At 41.4% G+C, this 20850-nt stretch overlaps 1 protein-coding gene across 3 annotated transcripts in view; it reads right to left on the bottom strand.

Annotated features, from left to right (window-relative positions):
- Window positions 1–20850, bottom strand: part of tanc2b (tetratricopeptide repeat, ankyrin repeat and coiled-coil containing 2b) — a 236905-nt gene that overhangs the window by 23376 nt on the left and 192679 nt on the right. For all 3 annotated transcript variants that reach the window (XM_061907641.1, XM_061907643.1, XM_061907644.1), the window contains exons 13-19: window positions 20356–20587; window positions 19848–20296; window positions 16068–16235; window positions 15838–15998; window positions 11195–11303; window positions 10992–11114; window positions 1229–1654 (exon numbers count right to left, since the gene is read on the bottom strand). In XM_061907641.1, the coding sequence (XP_061763625.1) occupies window positions 1229–1654; window positions 10992–11114; window positions 11195–11303; window positions 15838–15998; window positions 16068–16235; window positions 19848–20296; window positions 20356–20587 (1668 nt within the window). The remainder of the gene's footprint in view (window positions 1–1228; window positions 1655–10991; window positions 11115–11194; window positions 11304–15837; window positions 15999–16067; window positions 16236–19847; window positions 20297–20355; window positions 20588–20850) is intronic.

Below are 20850 nucleotides of genomic sequence, written 5' to 3'. Positions count from 1 at the left end.
GGAGGAAGGTGAGTCGGCACAAGGGAAGTGAAAGGGTGAGTCGGCACACGGGAAGTGGGAGGGTGAGTCGGCACACAGGAAGCGGGAGGGTGAGTCAGCACACGGGAAGCGGGAGGGTGAGTCGGCACACGGGAAGTGGCAGGGTGAGTTGGCAAATGGAGTGGACGGAAGGTGAGTCGGCACACGGGAAGCGGGAGGGTGAGTCGGCACACAGGAAGCGGGAGGGTGAGTCGGCACACAGGAAGTGGGAGGAAGGTGAGTCGGCACAAGGGAAGTGAAAGGGTGAGTCGGCACACGGGAAGTGGGAGGGTGAGTCGGCACACGGGAAGTGGGAGGAGGGTGAGTCAGTACACGGGAAGCGGGGGGGTGAGTTGGCACACGGGAAGTGGGAGGAAGGTGAGTCAACACACGGGAAGCGGGAGGAGGGTGAGTTGGCACATGGGAAGTGGGAGGGTGAGTCAGTACACGGGAAGCGGGAGGTTGAGTTGGCACACGGGAAGTGGGAGGGTGAGTCAGTACATGGGAAGCTGGGGGGTGAATTGGCACACGGAAAGTGGGAGGAAGGTGAGTCAGCACACGGGAAGTGGGAGGGTGAGTCGGCACACAGGAAGCGGGAGGGTGAGTCAGCACACGGGAAGCGGGAGGGTGAGTTGGCACACGGAGTGGACGGAAGGTGAGTCGGCACACGGGAAGCGGGAGGGTGAGTTGGCAAATGGAGTGGACGGAAGGTGAGTCGGCACACGGGAAGCGGGAGGGTGAGTCGGCACACAGTAAGCGGGAGGGTGAGTTGGCACACGGAGTGGACGGAAGGTGAGTCGGCACACGGGAAGCGGGAGGGTGAGTCGGCACACGGGAAGCGGGAGGGTGAGTTGGCACAAGGGAAGTGGGAGGAAGGTGAATCGGCACACGGGAAGCGGGAGGGTGAGTTGGCACACGGGAAGCGGGAGGGTGAGTTGGCACACGGGAAGTGGGAGGAAGGTGAGTCGGCACACGGGAAGCGGGAGGGTGAGTTGGCACACGGGAAATGGGAGGAAGGTGAGTTGGCACACGGGAAATGGGAGGAAGGTGAGTCGGCACACGGGAAGCGGGAGGGTGAGTTGGCACACGGGAAATGGGAGGAAGGTGAGTCGGCACACGGGAAGTGGGAGGATGGTAAGTCGGCACCCGGGAAGTGGGAGGAGGGTAAGTCGGCACACGGGAAGCATCACCAAAAAGCGAGGGGCGTCACCTCGGTGTAGCCCATGCTGGCGGCGGCCACGAGCGCCTGCTGCACGGCGTGGCTCTTGGTGAAGGCGGCCTGCTGCTGGCTCTGCCCGCCGCTCCAGTCGCACTGGATGAGGAACTTCACCACCTCCATGTGGCCCCTGAGGGCCGCGTGCACCAGCGCGCACTGCCCGTTCTTGTCCAGATGGTCCACCTGGGCCCGCCGGCGGCAAAGCGCCGTCACGATGGCCATGTGGCCCCCGGCGGCGGCGTAGCCCAGTGGCGTGAGGCCGCTCTCGGAGGGGGCGTCGGCGAAGGCGCCGTACTCCAGCAGCAGAGCCACCATGTCCATGTAGCCCAGGTGGGCGTGGACGCACAGCACGGGGGCGTTGTTCAGCACCTCCGTGCGGTAGTTGACGTTGGCCCCGCCCAGCATCAGCAGACGACTCACCTGCAGAGAGAAAACAGGTGAAGACGGGGTTGATGAAAGAAGACATGACGCCTTCATGGACACTGTGCACTGGCCTTTACTTTCTACACAGGTGTGCCCTTGGGCAAGGCACCAAACAGTCGTAACATACGTACAAGGTCAATGCGTGACATCGTAACACAACACTATAGCGTGACATCGTGGCTCAACAAGTATGACATCGTAGTGTGACATCATCGCGTAACATCGTAGTTTGACATAGCATAACATCGTAGCATAAAATTGTAGCATAACATTGTAGCTGAACACTGTAGCGTGACATCGTAGCTCAATAAGCGTGACATCGTAGTGTTACATAGCTTAACATCGTACCACGATATTGTAGCGTGTCATTGTAGCACACATTGTACCACGATACTATAGCATGACATCATAGCGCGACATCGTAACACAACATCGTACACATGACACTTTAGCGTAACGTCATGATGTGACATTTAGCACAATACCGTAGCAAGACCAGATAGTAGCATATCGTTGCGTGATTTAGTATAACATCGTATGGTCACACTGTAGCGTGACATCATCGCATGACGTCGTAGCTTGGTACCATACATGACATAACAATGACATCACAGCATGACGTCCTAGCATGATGTCGTATCTTGGTATGATACATGACAAAACATGACACAACAATGACATCATAGCGTGACGTCGTAGCTTGGTTACATACATGACACAACAATGACATCATTGTGTGGTACCATACATGACATAACATGACACAACAATGACATCATAGTGTGGTACCATACATGACACAACAATGACATCACATCATGACATCATAGCATGATGTCGTAACTTGGCATCATACATGACACAACAATGACTTCACAGCGTGACATCATAGAGTGACGTCGTAGCTTGGTAGCATACATGACATAACGATGACTTCACAGCGTGACATTAATGACATCATTATGTGACATCATAGCATGACATTGTAGCTTGGTAGCATACATGACACAACAATGACATCATTATGTGACATCATAGCACAACGTTGTAGCTTGGTTAGTATAGATGACACAACAATGACATCATTATGTGACATCATAACTTGATGTCACATAATGATGACATACATGACACAACAATGACATCATTATGTGACATCATAGCATGATGTCACATAATGATGACATACATGACACAACAATGACATCATTATGTGACATCATAGCATGACGTTGTAGCTTGGTAGCATAGATGACACAACAATGACTTCATTATGTGACATCATAGCATGACGCTGTAGCTTGGTAGCATAGATGACACAACAATGACATCATTATGTGACATCATAGCAGACCGCTGTAGCTTGGTAGCATAGATGACACAACAATGACATCATTATGTGACATCATAGCATGACGTTGTAGCTTGGTAGCATACATGACACAACAATGACTTCATTATGTGACATCATAGCATGACGCTGTAGCTTGGTAGCATAGATGAAACAACAATGACATCATTATGTGACATCATAGCATGACGTTGTAGCTTGGTAGCATAGATGACACAACAATGACATCATTATGTGACATCATAGCATGACGCTGTAGCTTGGTAGCATAGATGACACAACAATGACATCATTATGCGACATCATAGCATGACGTTGGAGCTTGGTAGCATAGATGACACAACAATGACATCATTATGTGACATCATAGCATGACGCTGTAGCTTAGTAGCATACATGACACAACAATGACATCATTATGTGACATCATAGCATGACACTGTAGCTTGGTAGCATAGATGACACAACAATGACATCATTATGTGACATCATAACATGACGTTGTAGCTTGGTAGCATAGATGACACAACAATGACATCATTGTGTGACATCATAGCATGAAGTTGTAGCTTGGTAGCATAGATGACACAACAATGACATCATTATGTGACATCATAGCATGACGCTGTAGCTTGGTAGCGTAGATGACACAACAATGACATCATGATGTGACATCATAGCATGACGTTGTAGCTTGGTAGCATACATGACACAACAATGACATCATTATGTGACATCATAGCATGACATTGTAGCTTGGTTAGACTGGTTTGACACAACAATGACATCATTATGTGACATCATAGCATGACGCTGTAGCTTGGTAGCATACATGACACAACAATGACATCATTATGTGACATCATAGCATGACGTTGGAGCTTGGTAGCATAGATGACACAACAATGACATCATTATGTGACATCATAGCATGACGCTGTAGCTTAGTAGCATACATGACACAACAATGACATCATTATGTGACATCATAGCATGACACTGTAGCTTGGTAGCATAGATGACACAACAATGACATCATTATGTGACATCATAACATGACGTTGTAGCTTGGTAGCATAGATGACACAACAATGACATCATTGTGTGACATCATAGCATGACGTTGTAGCTTGGTAGCATAGATGACACAACAATGACATCATTATGTGACATCATAGCATGACGCTGTAGCTTGGTAGCATAGATGACACAACAATGACATCATTATGTGACATCATAGCATGACGTTGTAGCTTGGTAGCATAGATGACACAACAATGACATCATTATGTGACATCATAGCATGACGTTGGAGCTTGGTAGCATAGATGACACAACAATGACATCATTATGTGACATCATAGCATGACGCTGTAGCTTAGTAGCATACATGACACAACAATGACATTATGTGACATCATAGCATGACACTGTAGCTTGGTAGCATAGATGACACAACAATGACATCATTATGTGACATCATAACATGACGTTGTAGCTTGGTAGCATAGATGACACAACAATGACATCATTGTGTGACATCATAGCATGAAGTTGTAGCTTGGTAGCATAGATGACACAACAATGACATCATTATGTGACATCATAGCATGACGCTGTAGCTTGGTAGCGTAGATGACACAACAATGACATCATGATGTGACATCATAGCATGACGTTGTAGCTTGGTAGCATACATGACACAACAATGACATCATTATGTGACATCATAGCATGACATTGTAGCTTGGTTAGACTGGTTTGACACAACAATGACATCATTATGTGACATCATAGCATGACGCTGTAGCTTGGTAGCATACATGACACAACAATGACATCATTATGTGACATCATAGCATGACGTTGTAGCTTGGTAGCATACATGACACAACAATGACTTCACAGCGTGACATTAATGACATCATTATGTGACATCATAACATGACGTTGTAGCTTGGCAGCATACATGACACAACAATGACATCATTATGTGACATCATAGCATGACGTTGTAGCTTGGTAGCATAGATGACGCAACAATGACATCATTATGTGACATCATAACATGACGTTGTAGCTTGGTAGCATACATGACACAACAATGACATCATTATGTGACATCATAGCATGAAGTTGTAGCTTGGTAGCATACATGACACAACAATGACATCATTATGTGACATCATAGCATGACGCTATAGCTTGGTAGCATACATGACACAACAATGACATCACAGTGTGACATCATAGCATGACGTTGTAGCTTGGTAGCATAGATGACACAACAATGACATCATTATGTGACATCATAACATGACGTTGTAGCTTGGTAGCATAGATGACACAACAATGACATCATTATGTGACATCATAGCACGACGTTGTAGCTTGGTAGCATAGATGACACAACAATGACATCATTATGTGACATCATAGCATGATGCTGTAGCTTGGTAGCATACATGACACAACAATGACATCATTATGTGACATCATAGCATGACGCTATAGCTTGGTAGCATACATGACACAACAATGACATCACAGTGTGACATCATAGCATGACGTTGTAGCTTGGTAGCATAGATGACACAACAATGACATCATTATGTGACATCATAGCATGACGTTGTAGCTTGGTAGCATAGATGACACAACAATGACATCATTATGTGACATCATAGCATGACGTTGTAGCTTGGTAGCATAGATGAAACAACAATGACATCATTATGTGACATCATAGCTGACGTTGTAGTCTGGTAGCATAGATGACACAACAATGACATCATTATGTGACATCATAGCACGGTGTTGTAGCTTGGTAGCATAGATGACACAACAATGACATCATTATGTGACATCATAGCATGATGCTGTAGCTTGGTAGCATACATGACACAACAATGACATCATTATGTGACATCATAGCATGACGCTATAGCTTGGTAGCATACATGACACAACAATGACATCATTATGTGACATCATAGCATGACGTTGTAGCTTGGTAGCATACATGACACAACAATGACATCATTATGTGACATCATAGCATGACGCTATAGCTTGGTAGCATACATGACACAACAATGACATCATTATGTGACATCATAGCATGACGTTGTAGCTTGGTAGCATACATGACACAACAATGACATCATTATGTGACATCATAGCATGACGTTGTAGCTTGGTAACATAGATGACACAACAATGACATCATTATGTGACATCATAGCATGACGTTGTAGCTTGCTAGCATAGATGACACAACAAACACATCATTATGTGACATCATAGCATGACGTTGTAGCTTGGTAGCATAGATGACACAACAAACACATAATTATGTGACATCATAGCATGACGTTCTAGCTTGGTAGCATAGATGACACAACAATGACATCATTATGTGACATCATAGCATGACGTTGTAGCTTGGTAGCATAGATGACACAACAATGACATCATTATGTGACATCATAGCACGACGTTGTAGCTTGGTAGCATAGATGACACAACAATGACATCATTATGTGACATCATAGCACGACGTTGTAGCTTGGTAGCATAGATGACACAACAATGACATCATTATGTGATATCATAGCATGACGCTATAGCTTGGTAGCATAGATGACACAACAATGACATCATTATGTGACATCATAGCATGATGCTGTAGCTTGGTAGCATACATGACACAACAATGACATCATTATGTGACATCATAGCATGACGTTGTAGCTTGGTAGCATAGATGACGCAACAATGACATCATTATGTGACATCATAACATGACGTTGTAGCTTGGTAGCATACATGACACAACAATGACATCATTATGTGACATCATAGCATGACGTTGTAGCTTGGTAGCATAGATGACACAACAATGACATCATTATGTGACATAATAGCATGACGTTGTAGCTTGGTAGCATAGATGACACAACAATGACATCATTATGTGACATCATAACATGACGTTGTAGCTTGGTAGCATAGATGACACAACAATGACATCATTATGTGACATCATAGCATGACGTTGTAGCTTGGTAGCATAGATGACACAACAATGACATCATTATGTGACATCATAACATGACGTTGTAGCTTGGTAGCATAGATGACACAACAATGACATCATTATGTGACATCATAGCATGACGTTGTAGCTTGGTAGCATACATGACACAACAATGACATCATTATGTGACATCATAGCATGACGCTATAGCTTGGTAGCATACATGACACAACAATGACATCACAGTGTGACATCATAGCATGACGTTGTAGCTTGGTAGCATAGATGACACAACAATGACATCATTATGTGACATCATAGCATGACGTTGTAGCTTGGTAGCATAGATGACACAACAATGACATCATTATGTGACATCATAGCATGACGTTGTAGCTTGGTAGCATAGATGACACAACAATGACATCATTATGTGACATCATAGCTGACGTTGTAGCCTGGTAGCATAGATGACACAACAATGACATCATTATGTGACATCATAGCACGGTGTTGTAGCTTGGTAGCATAGATGACACAACAATGACATCATTATGTGACATCATAGCATGATGCTGTAGCTTGGTAGCATACATGACACAACAATGACATCATTATGTGACATCATAGCATGACGCTATAGCTTGGTAGCATACATGACACAACAATGACATCATTATGTGACATCATAGCATGACGTTGTAGCTTGGTAGCATACATGACACAACAATGACATCATTATGTGACATCATAGTATGACGTTGTAGCTTGGTAGCATAGATGACACAACAATGACATCATTGTGTGACATCATAGCATGACGTTGTAGCTTGGTAGCATAGATGACACAACAATGACATCATTATGTGACATCATAGCATGACGTTGTAGCTTGGTAGCATAGATGACACAACAATGACATCATCATGTGACATCATAGCATGACGTTGTAGCTTGGTAGCATAGATGACACAACAATGACATCATTATGTGACATCATAGTATGACGTTGTAGCTTGGTAGCATAGATGACACAACAATGACATCATTGTGTGACATCATAGCATGACGTTGTAGCTTGGTAGCATAGATGACACAACAATTACATCATTATGTGACATCATAGCATGACGTTGTAGCTTGGTAGCATAGATGACACAACAATGACATCATTATCTGACATCATAGCATGATGTTATAGCTTGGTAGCATAGATGACACAACAATGACATCATTACGTGACATCACAGCGTGACGCTGTAGCTTGGTAGCATAGATGACACAACAATGACATCATTATGTGACATCATAGCATGACGTTGTAGCTTGGTAGCATAGATGACACAACAATGACATCATTATGTGACATCATAGCATGACGTTGTAGCTTGGTAGCATAGATGACACAACAATGACATCATTATGTGACATCATAGCACGACGTTGTAGCTTGGTAGCATAGATGACACAACAATGACATCATTATGTGACATCATAGCACGACGTTGTAGCTTGGTAGCATAGATGACACAACAATGACATCATTATGTGATATCATAGCATGACGCTATAGCTTGGTAGCATAGATGACACAACAATGACATCATTATGTGACATCATAGCATGATGCTGTAGCTTGGTAGCATACATGACACAACAATGACATCATTATGTGACATCATAGCATGACGTTGTAGCTTGGTAGCATAGATGACGCAACAATGACATCATTATGTGACATCATAACATGACGTTGTAGCTTGGTAGCATACATGACACAACAATGACATCATTATGTGACATCATAGCATGACGTTGTAGCTTGGTAGCATAGATGACACAACAATGACATCATTATGTGACATAATAGCATGACGTTGTAGCTTGGTAGCATAGATGACACAACAATGACATCATTATGTGACATCATAACATGACGTTGTAGCTTGGTAGCATAGATGACACAACAATGACATCATTATGTGACATCATAGCATGACGTTGTAGCTTGGTAGCATAGATGACACAACAATGACATCATTATGTGACATCATAACATGACGTTGTAGCTTGGTAGCATAGATGACACAACAATGACATCATTATGTGACATCATAGCATGACGTTGTAGCTTGGTAGCATACATGACACAACAATGACATCATTATGTGACATCATAGCATGACGCTATAGCTTGGTAGCATACATGACACAACAATGACATCACAGTGTGACATCATAGCATGACGTTGTAGCTTGGTAGCATAGATGACACAACAATGACATCATTATGTGACATCATAGCATGACGTTGTAGCTTGGTAGCATAGATGACACAACAATGACATCATTATGTGACATCATAGCATGACGTTGTAGCTTGGTAGCATAGATGACACAACAATGACATCATTATGTGACATCATAGCTGACGTTGTAGCCTGGTAGCATAGATGACACAACAATGACATCATTATGTGACATCATAGCACGGTGTTGTAGCTTGGTAGCATAGATGACACAACAATGACATCATTATGTGACATCATAGCATGATGCTGTAGCTTGGTAGCATACATGACACAACAATGACATCATTATGTGACATCATAGCATGACGCTATAGCTTGGTAGCATACATGACACAACAATGACATCATTATGTGACATCATAGCATGACGTTGTAGCTTGGTAGCATACATGACACAACAATGACATCATTATGTGACATCATAGTATGACGTTGTAGCTTGGTAGCATAGATGACACAACAATGACATCATTGTGTGACATCATAGCATGACGTTGTAGCTTGGTAGCATAGATGACACAACAATGACATCATTATGTGACATCATAGCATGACGTTGTAGCTTGGTAGCATAGATGACACAACAATGACATCATCATGTGACATCATAGCATGACGTTGTAGCTTGGTAGCATAGATGACACAACAATGACATCATTATGTGACATCATAGTATGACGTTGTAGCTTGGTAGCATAGATGACACAACAATGACATCATTGTGTGACATCATAGCATGACGTTGTAGCTTGGTAGCATAGATGACACAACAATTACATCATTATGTGACATCATAGCATGACGTTGTAGCTTGGTAGCATAGATGACACAACAATGACATCATTATCTGACATCATAGCATGATGTTATAGCTTGGTAGCATAGATGACACAACAATGACATCATTACGTGACATCACAGCGTGACGCTGTAGCTTGGTAGCATAGATGACACAACAATGACATCATTATGTGACATCATAGCATGACGTTGTAGCTTGGTAGCATAGATGACACAACAATGACATCATTATCTGACATCATAGCATGACGTTATAGCTTGGTAGCATACATGACACAACAATGACATCATTATGTGACATCATAGCATGACGCTGTAGCTTGGTAGCATACATGACACAACAATGACATCATTATGTGACATCATAGCATGACGTTGTAGCTTGGTAGCATAGATGACACAACAATGACATCATTATGTGACATCATAGCATGACGTTGTAGCTTGGTAGCATACATGACACAACAATGACATCATTATGTGACATCATAGCATGACGTTGTAGCTTGGTAGCATAGATGACACAACAATGACATCATTATGTGACATCATAGCATGACGTTGTAGCTTGGTAGCATACATGACACAACAATGACATCATTATGTGACATCATAGCATAACGTTGTAGCTTGGTAGCATACATGACACAACAATGACATCATTATGTGACATCATAGCGTTATGCTGTAGCTGGTTAGCATACATGACACAACAATGACATCACAGTGTCAGTTGTGGGAGTGACCATGTTCCGTCCACCAATCAACACACTGCACTGTTTAGCTCCGCCTCTTTGGCTCCCCAGTGACAAGTGGGTCTGACGAGGGCACCTTGATGTTGGGCGTGTAGAGGTTCCTCAGAGACGAGAGCGCGGCCGAAAGCCCCTCAGAGCTGTAGGACACCCACAGGCCTTGCAGGATGGACGAGGAGACGCCCACTTTCTTGCTCAGACCCTTAAAGAGACAGAGTGTGTCAATCATGGCCGTGTGTGTGTGTGTGTGTGTGTGTGTGTGTGTGTGGACACCAGCGCTACCTTGAAGATGTGCGCCTTGAGGATGTGATGACCCAGCTCGATGGTCTGCTGCCGGTTCAGCTTGTTCTCCTGCCGGGAGAACCAGAAGGCCAGCAGGGTGTGGCCGCTCCTGCACACAGGAAACATCAAACTTGTGGCGTCACTCCATGATTTCACTTCACGTGTCACGGGGACGTCCGACATCACAGGTATCAACAAAAGTATCGGGACGGTTTACAGCGACAGGAAGTAGCGAAAACACGCATAACATTCATTTGAAGAATTGGAATTTCAATGACAGGAAGGAGGAAGCCAGTTTTTTATGGGCGTGTCCCAAATGAAACTGGAGCCTTGAGCACTGGCCGATACTGATACAAAAGCCGTACAGTATCAACACACATGATACATACTTGTATCACTTTGCAGCCTGGAATGTTGGAAATGGTTCGATCAAAGGAAATTATAATAATAAGTTCAAAAAGTTAAGCTCAAGCAGAACATGGAATGATGCGGACACGTTTGTTACTCAATACTTCATTATTATGATTTAATTATTGGACACAGGGCACGTCCAACCGGTAGGAGGCCACGGGGAAGACCCAGGACACGTTGGCCTGGGAACGCCTCGGGATCCCCCGGGAAGAGCTAGACGAAGTGGCTGGGGAGAGGGAAGTCTGGGTTTCCCTGCTTAGGTTGCTGCCCCCGCGACCTGACCTCGGATAAGCGGAAGAAGATGGATGGATGGATGGACACTTGTTTATATTGACACGTGCTGTTTTACACTGCAATATACCGTAATTCCTTGAATTGCCACCGGGGCGCTAATTAATTTAAAACCTCTTCTCACTCCGGCACTTACCAAAGGCATGCGGTAAAAAAATTGAGTGTGATGTAAGGATACCGTCATGAAAAGCACATTTAATAAAAAAAACGATATTATGGTCTTACCTTTACTTATAAATGAAGTCCATGCCAGCTCCTTCTGATCAAAAGCATCGATAACTTGTTTATAGAAGTCTTCCTTATCTTTCTTCAGTTTTAAAAGTCTCTCTGTCTCGATGGAGATCTTTCTTTATTACCTCCTGCTTCAATTGAAAGTCCAGTTTAGAAAACTGCGGTCCCTTATCTTTCTTCAGTTTTAAAAGTCTCTGTCTCGATGGAGATCTCCCTTTATTACCTCCTGCTTCAATTGAAAGTCCAGTTTAGAAAACTGCGGCCCCTTTTCTTTCTTCAGTTTTAAAAGGCCTCTCTGTCTCGATGGAGATCTTCCTTTATTACTTCCTGCTTCGATTGAAAGTCCAGTTTAGAAAACTGCGGCCCCTTTTCTTTCTTCAGTTTTAAAAGGCCTCTCTGTCTCGATGGAGATCTTCCTTTATTACTTCCTGCTTCGATTGAAAGTCCAGTTTAGAAAACTGCGGTCCCTTATCTTTCTTCAGTTTTAAAAGTCTCTCTGTCTCGATGGAGATCTTCCTTGATTACCTCCTGCTTCGATTGAAAGTCCAGTTTAGAAAACTGCTATCAGACCGCTACTATCAGTTAGTGCGGGTGATGACAGAATTATCCCCGGACAACTCCCCCTCCCGTTCTGCTCCGAGGGTGATCTCTTTATCCCACCGCTGCCACCAGGAAGTGTTATTGTATAAATAATACACTGGGTATTTAGGACTGGAACAAGTTTTATTTCAGCCCGGTTGTTTACATAGCTAGCATAGGAGTGTTACATCCTAAAAGGTCCGTCCCAGCACATATCACATCACTCATTGTCACTTCTTCTGCAGCCGAGTAGTCGCAAGAAGGATCACTAGCGCCCTCTACCACCAGGAGGCGGGAGTCATTGAATGACTCATATTTGACACACGCAGCTACGGTATATTAATAAAACATAGCTGCTTACTGTTCTTTTTAGCATATTGTGATAGCAAAATGACTTGTACACGTTTTAATAGAAGATGTTCTTTGAACTGGGTACCAAAAGTTGTTTATTGGGCTCAGGAATGTGACACTTAGCAAGAGATCTATTATCTGATCAAGCTCTGTCTCCTGTGTCTTTGATGTAACATGTGGACTTTAGTTGACCTGGGCATATGTGTCATTTATTCTTGACCCCCAACAGAGCTAAATTGTTCCCCCTTTCCTGAGTGACCTCCCCTCCTCTGGGCAAACGACACCCTCTCCCCTTCACAGGACTTTGGGTATTCATTCCACTAGTGTACTGTATGTAAATGAGCATGGAGGGCGGGACTTCTGAGAATGTATAATTGTCATGTCAAATTCTAGAGGGGTTAGAACAAGCTGGAACGAACGGATGTGTCGTTCTGGTTTGGTCTCGCTTTGCAAAGCTTGTTATTAGGGTCCACCCTGCCCATGGCAAAGGACTCCACAGGAGTCCTTTGCCATGGGCCAAGGACCCTATTGAAACTGCTGTGTTTTATTATTATTCTTTATTATTATTCCGCTCCTTCGCACCCTAATTTGACCCCCTTAACATGCTTCAAAACTCACCAAATTTGACACACATCGGTCTGGCAAACCTTCCCAACTTATTAAACAACCGAACCCCAAAAATTAAAATTGCGCGCTAGCGCCCCCTAGGAAGAAACAAAAAACGGACTGCTTGTAACTTCCGCTAGGAATGTCGTAGAGACATGAAACAAAAACTTTTATGTAGGTGTGACTTAGACCTAGATTCCCCATTAGAAACTTCTATACCTAAAATCAACAGGAAGTTGGCAAAAACCCCTTCAAAGCAAAATTTTCGCAAAAAAATGCAATTTTTGCCTATTTGAGCTATAATTTGACCCCCTTAAAATGCTTCAAGACTCACAAAACTTGGCACACACATCAGGACTGGCAAAATGTACGATCTCATGAAAAAAAAAAAAAAAACTCAAAAATGCGCTCTAGCGCAATTTTTGAATAAAACACAGAAAAAACTGCCTCTAGGAATTGAAAACAGACAAAACTGCTTGTAACTTCCGGGAGGAAGGTTGGAGAGACATGAAACTAAAACCTCTATGTAGGTCTCACTTAGACCTACATTTTAATAATTGACATCTTTCAGTTAACAACAACAGGAAGTTAAAAATCACCCCTTCAAAATAAAAGATTTGTAAACACCCGTCACCTTTTTTCAAACGTTATCTCCTCTGAGCCCGTTTGTCGTTTCGGCTTCAAACTCGCACAGGAGAGACTTTGAACCCTTTTGATTAAAAGTTATTGAAAGAGTTTTGATAAGTTCTCCGGTTTGGATTTTACGCGCCTTCAAAAAACCCCTGCACAAATTTTCCTAAAAAATGCCATTTTTGCCTCTTTGAGTTGTAATTTGTGTTGTGATCCGATGGTCGGATCATCACCATATTGTTATTTTTGTTCCATTTTTATATCACTCTGCGGTTTGACATACTTAGTTCCTGTTTTGTTCGTTTCCATGGTCACTCATTAGTTTCAGCTGCTACTCTCTTTTCCAGCACACCTGTCTTTACTAATCACCACCTGTTTATAAGCCAGCGTTTTCTGTTCACTGATTGTCGGATCTTAGTTTGTTCACATACATCTGTTTATGACTTGTCTCTCACTCTCGTTTTTCGCTAGCTCTCACGCTAAGCTTTATTTTATTCCTAGCTTTCACGCTAGTTGTTTTGTGTTTCATTTTCTGTGCCTTTGTGCTTCGGTTTGTTTGTCCTAGCTTTCCATGCTAGCGCTTTTATTTGCCTTTTTTATTTGTATCAGTGTTTTTGTTCATAGCTCCTTTTGTTTAATAAATCCCTTAGTTCTTACCTTTTTGCTGTGTTCTTGCTGACGCATCCACGGAGGACCGAATCCGGCATTACAATGCCACACAAGTGTAACAATTTGACCCATTTAAAATGCTTCAAAGTGCAAGTTAAAGCTCTACTATGCCAAGCGAAAGCCATTTATCAACAACATCCAGAAACGCCGATCTATAATTTCACCCCCTTAACATAATTCAAAACTCACAAAATTTTACACACACATCAGGACTGGCAAAAATTGCCATCTGATAAAAAAACAAACCCCAAAAATCTAATTTGCGCTCTAACGCCCCCTAGGAATATACCCAGGCAAAACTGCTTGTAACTTCTGTTAGGAATGTCGTAGAGACATGAAACAAAAACCTCTATATAGGTCTGACTAAGATCAGGTATTGAGAAGCGGCGGCAGCAACCAAAGGCGGACCCGACCAACGCTGCTTGCAGCTTTAATTATTTGTTTGTTACTTTAATAAATCATGTTAAAGCTATTTGTCACTAAAGGATCGTCTTTAAGACATTTCCACGACAATATTCAATAGCTTGGACCTTAAATCCTACTGAATAGCTCTTAATCTTCTTCCCTTTATGCGATTTCAAATTATTTTGCGAAATGAGTTTGACCCGGCAGTAATTCAAGTCAGGTGCATACTATATACCCGGCGGCAATTCAAGGAAATACGGTAGTTCAATTATTATGACTTATCTCGAGCTTGTGTGCTTTTGTGTGCTTAGCTGTTGTGTAGCTGTTGTGTGCATAATTACAGATCGTTAACCTGAATGTCTTACATTGGTGATATAATAGTCGGGCTATTGAATGAAGTCTGTATTAAAGTGAAGTTTGGAGACCCTAACAGAAAAAGCTAAAGTAGTGCACCTGGCGTGTTTTCTCACCTGGGGTCACACAGGAACTTGGTCTTCTCCCCTTCCTCCCGCCAAATCAACCACTCCCGGAAGGAAGGGTGAACAAACATGCGGGTGCCGTCCCTCCTCTTCACCAGGAAGACGGACAGGTTGTCCAAGCGCTGCTGGAAGTCGTCCCAGTCCAGCGTGCCCTGCGTCACCACATTAGCACGTTAGCGTCAGGCCCGGGCGTCCCGAGCGGGGCCCCCCGGGCGTGGTACCTGCAGCGAGCCGGCGTTGATGGCCTGGTAGATCTGCTCGTCGGTCAGCGGGTGGAGGGACGCCACGGCCACGTTGAGGAGGGGCAGCGCCCGCTCGAAGGAGGACTGCGTGGGGAAGCGCATGTTGCACTGCAGCAGGTAGACCTCCGCCAGGTTGACCGGGACCACCTGAGGGAGGACCATCCGTTTTAGAATCAATGCAGAGTAGTTGTGCGGTCTTCCTGATCCTGGTGGCTCTTTGTGCAGCTACAGTCATGTTTGAGCCCTCTCTAGTCTGCCCGGCAACAAGAAATTATTGCTCATTCAGAGGACTTATGACAAATGTAAATAATATGTCAATAAAGTAATGTAATTATATCATCCTAGCGGGGTGTATAAAATAGTCAGGAAGTTTCATGAATACAAAGGATTATGGGTATTTGTTGTGTTGCGTTTATGCTGTGTTATGTTGTGTTACTGTGAGGATGTTCTCCCGAAATGTGTTTGTCGTTCTTAATTGGTGTGGCTTCACAGCGTGGCGCATATTACTAAGAGACAAATGTAAATAATATGTCAATAAAGTAATGTATCTTTTGTTACTAAATGTATTTAGTCTTTCAATTTTGACACAAAAAATATATATGTTCTGCGTGAAATTGCACACATTTTTAATAATAATTTTAATATTATCCAATATGCAACAATATCATATTTTTTATACTTTCCAAGTATTGTTTTTGTTAAAATAGTCTTATAAGATATCTGTTTGACTTATGATTTCAGAGCATCAAATTGTAAAACCAACAATTGATTTTATGGTGTAATTTACAGTGTTTGTTTTTATTATAGACTTAGACTTCCTTTTTATTGTCATTCAAATTTGAACTTTACAGCACAGATTAGAACGAAATTTCGTTACATAAGCTCATGGTAGTGCAGGATAAAAAAAAGAAATAAGGTGCATATATAATTATATAAATACATATAAATAATATATAAATATACTGCATGTATATAATAAATAAATAAATATATATATATATATATATATATATTAGAGATGCGTGGATAGGCAATTATATCATCCTAGCGGGGTGTATAAAATAGTCAGGAAGTTTCATGAATACAAAGGATTATGGGTATTTGTTGTGTTGCGTTTATGTTGTGTTACTGTGAGGATGTTCTCCCGAAATGTGTTTGTCGTTCTTAATTGGTGTGGCTTCACAGCGTGGCGCATATTACTAAGAGACAAATGTAAATAATATGTCAATAAAGTAATGTATCTTTAGTTGCTAAATGTATTTAGTCTTTCAATTTTGACACAAAAAATATATATGTTCTGCGTGAAATTGCACACATTTTTAATAATAATTTTAATATTATCCAATATGCAACAATATCATATTTTTTATACTTTCCAAGTATTGTTTTTGTTAAAATAGTCTTATAAGATATCTGTTTGACTTATGATTTCAGAGCATCAAATTGTAAAACCAACAACTGATTTTAAGGAATAATTTACAGTGATTGTTTTTATTATAGATTTAGACTTTCTTTTTATTGTCATTCAAATTTGAACTTTACAGCACAGATTAGAACGAAATTTCGTTACATAAGCTCATGGTAGTGCAGGATAAAAAAAAGAAATAAGGTGCATATATAATTATATAAATATATATAAATGATATATAAATATACTGCATATATATAATAAATAAATATACATATATATATATATATATTAGAGATGCGCGGATAGGCAATTATATCATTCTAGCGGGGTGTATAAAATAGTCAGGAAGTTTCATGAATACAAAGGATTATGGGTATTTGTTGTGTTGCGTTTATGTTGTGTTACTGTGAGGATGTTCTCCCGAAATGTGTTTGTCGTTCTCAATTGGTGTGGCTTCACAGCGTGGCGCATATTACTAAGAGACAAATGTAAATAATAGGTCAATAAAGTAATGTATCTTTTGTTGCTAAATGTATTTAGTCTTTCCATTTTGACACAAAAAATATATATGTTCTGCGTGAAATTGCACACATTTTTAATAATAATTTCAATATTATCCAATATGCAACAATATCATATTTTTTATACTTTCCAAGTATTGTTTTTGTTAAAATAGTCTTATAAGATATCTGTTTGACTTATGATTTCAGAGCATCAAATTGTAAAACCAACAATTGATTTTAAGGAATAATTTACAGTAATTGTTTTTATTATAGATTTAGACTTTTATTTATTGTCATTCAAATTTGAACTTTACAGCACAGATTAGAACGAAATTTCGTTACATAAGCTCATGGTAGTGCAGGATAAAAAAAAGAAATAAGGTGCATATATAATTATATAAATATATATAAATAATATATAAATATACTGCATATATATAATAAATAAATAAATGTATATATTTATATTAGAGATGCGCGGATAGGCAATTATATTATCCTAGCGGGGTGTATAAAATAGTCAGGAAGTTTCATGAATACATAGGATTATGGGTATTTGTTGTGTTGCGTTTATGCTGTGTTATGTTGTGTTACTGTGAGGATGTTCTCCCGAAATGTGTTTGTCGTTCTTAATTGGTGTGGCTTCACAGCGTGGCGCATATTACTAAGAGACAAATGTAAATAATATGTCAATAAAGTAATGTATCTTTAGTTGCTAAACGTATTTAGTCTTTCCATTTTGACACAAAAAATATATATGTTCTGCGTGAAATTGCACACATTTTTAATAATAATTTTAATATTATCCAATATGCAACAATATCATATTTTTTATACTTTCCAAGTATTGTTTTTGTTAAAATAGTCTTATAAGATGTCTGTTTGACTTATGATTTCAGAGCATCAAATTGTAAAACCAACAATTGATTTTAAGGAATAATTTACAGTGGTTGTTTTTATTATAGATTTAGACTTTTTTTTTATTGTCATTCAAATTTGAACTTTACAGCACAGATTAGAAGGAAATTTCGTTACATAAACTCATGGTAGTGCAGGATAAAAAAAAGAAATAAGGTGCATATATAATTATATAAATAATATATAAATATACTGCATATATATAATAAATAAATAAATATATATATATTAGAGATGCGCGGATAGGCAATTATATTATCCTAGCGGGGTGTATAAAATAATCAGGAAGTTTCATGAATACAAAGGATTATGGGTATTTGTTGTGTTGCGTTTATGCTGTGTTATGTTGTGTTACTGTGAGGATGTTCTCCAGAAATGTGTTTGTCGTTCTTAATTGGTGTGGCTTCACAGCGTGGCGCATATCACTAAGAGACAAATGTAAATAATATGTCAATAAAGTAATGTATCTTTAGTTGCTAAACGTATTTAGTCTTTCCATTTTGACACAAAAAATATATATGTTCTGCGTGAAATTGCACACATTTTTAATAATAATTTTAATATTATCCAATATGCAACAATATCATATTTTTTATACTTTCCAAGTATTGTTTTTGTTAAAATAGTCTTATAAGATATCTGTTTGACTTATGATTTCAGAGCATCAAATTGTAAAACCAACAATTGATTTGTGGTTGTTTTTATTGTAGACTTAGACTTCGTTTTTATTGTCATTCAAATTTGAACTTTACAGCACAGATAAAATCTATTATTATTATTATTATCAATTTCTAAAATGTGTTATTCTTTTTTATGGATTCTTGAAAATGAATCGATCTGAAATGAAATGCGATTTGAATGTGAATCGATTTTTTCCCCCCGGGCGAGGCACACCATACAGTGCTGAGTCGGCAAAGCCGTGGTCACCTTGTAGCTGGAGCTCTTGAGGACCAGGTAGCCCTTCTCGATGAGGTCAAAGGTCAGCTTGAGGTACAGGTAGGATCCCTGGCTGAGGGCCTTCAGGTGGCCGCTGAGCTTGCCGAAGGTGGTGTTGTCCATCTTGCCGTTGAGCGAGATGTTGTTCTGGATCTCGGGGCTGCTGTGGATGCGGTGCAGGATGTAGCCCTGCAGGTCCTGGTCCATGGCGTCGTTCTCCTCCAGGCTGTCCAGGGAGATGCGGTGGAACGGCAGCGGGCCGGCGATCTCCTGCAAGGTGGTCCTGACCGTCACCACCAGCTTGAGCCAGGGGGGGAACTTGTTGATGGTTTTGCAGAGGAAGGAGACGATGGTGTCGCCGTAGTCCGGCTTGTGGAACTCCGCCTCGTTCAGGCCGTCGATGAGGACGATGAGGTCCTCCTCCGAGTCGATCTTCCTCTCTGCGGAGCAGCGATATCGTCGATACCACACATCTGGCGCGAATGAACGGCGCCGCTACCTTTGTAAAGGGCGTCCAGGGGCTCCAGCACGCCCCGCCTGAAGGACGCCAGGGGGTCCTGGACGCAGGAGCGCAGGCTCAGGATGCTCTGGAGGTGCGGCTCCCGCAGCATCTGCTCCCTGTAGGCCGCCAGGTGGGGCGATCGGCACAGCAGGGCCGCCACGTTGTGCACAAACTCGGGCACCAGGCAGGTGTAGGCGTTGTCCGCCTGGCAGTAGTGGTAGGCCACCACCTGGGGGCGGCAGAGGGGCAGAGAAACAAGAACCGCATGATTGCGCAATAGCAATCCATTTTTGATAGGGCTGAAAACTGGATCGCGATATCGGTCGATAATTATTGATATTTTTTATGAGTTCTAGAAAATAAATGTAACTTCCTGTCATTATAACCCCTTAGCTATCAAGGCAGAAAGGAAACGTCAACACAAAAATGGAAAACACTTAAACAATGTCAAAAAAAAAATAGTCAAATCACATTGAACACTTAACTATAATC

This window comes from Nerophis ophidion, linkage group LG08, assembly GCF_033978795.1.
Source record: "Nerophis ophidion isolate RoL-2023_Sa linkage group LG08, RoL_Noph_v1.0, whole genome shotgun sequence".
Lineage (NCBI taxonomy): Eukaryota > Metazoa > Chordata > Actinopteri > Syngnathiformes > Syngnathidae > Nerophis > Nerophis ophidion.
The sequence above is the reverse complement of the archived record's forward strand: the minus strand, read 5'-3'. Positions and strand labels throughout refer to the sequence as shown.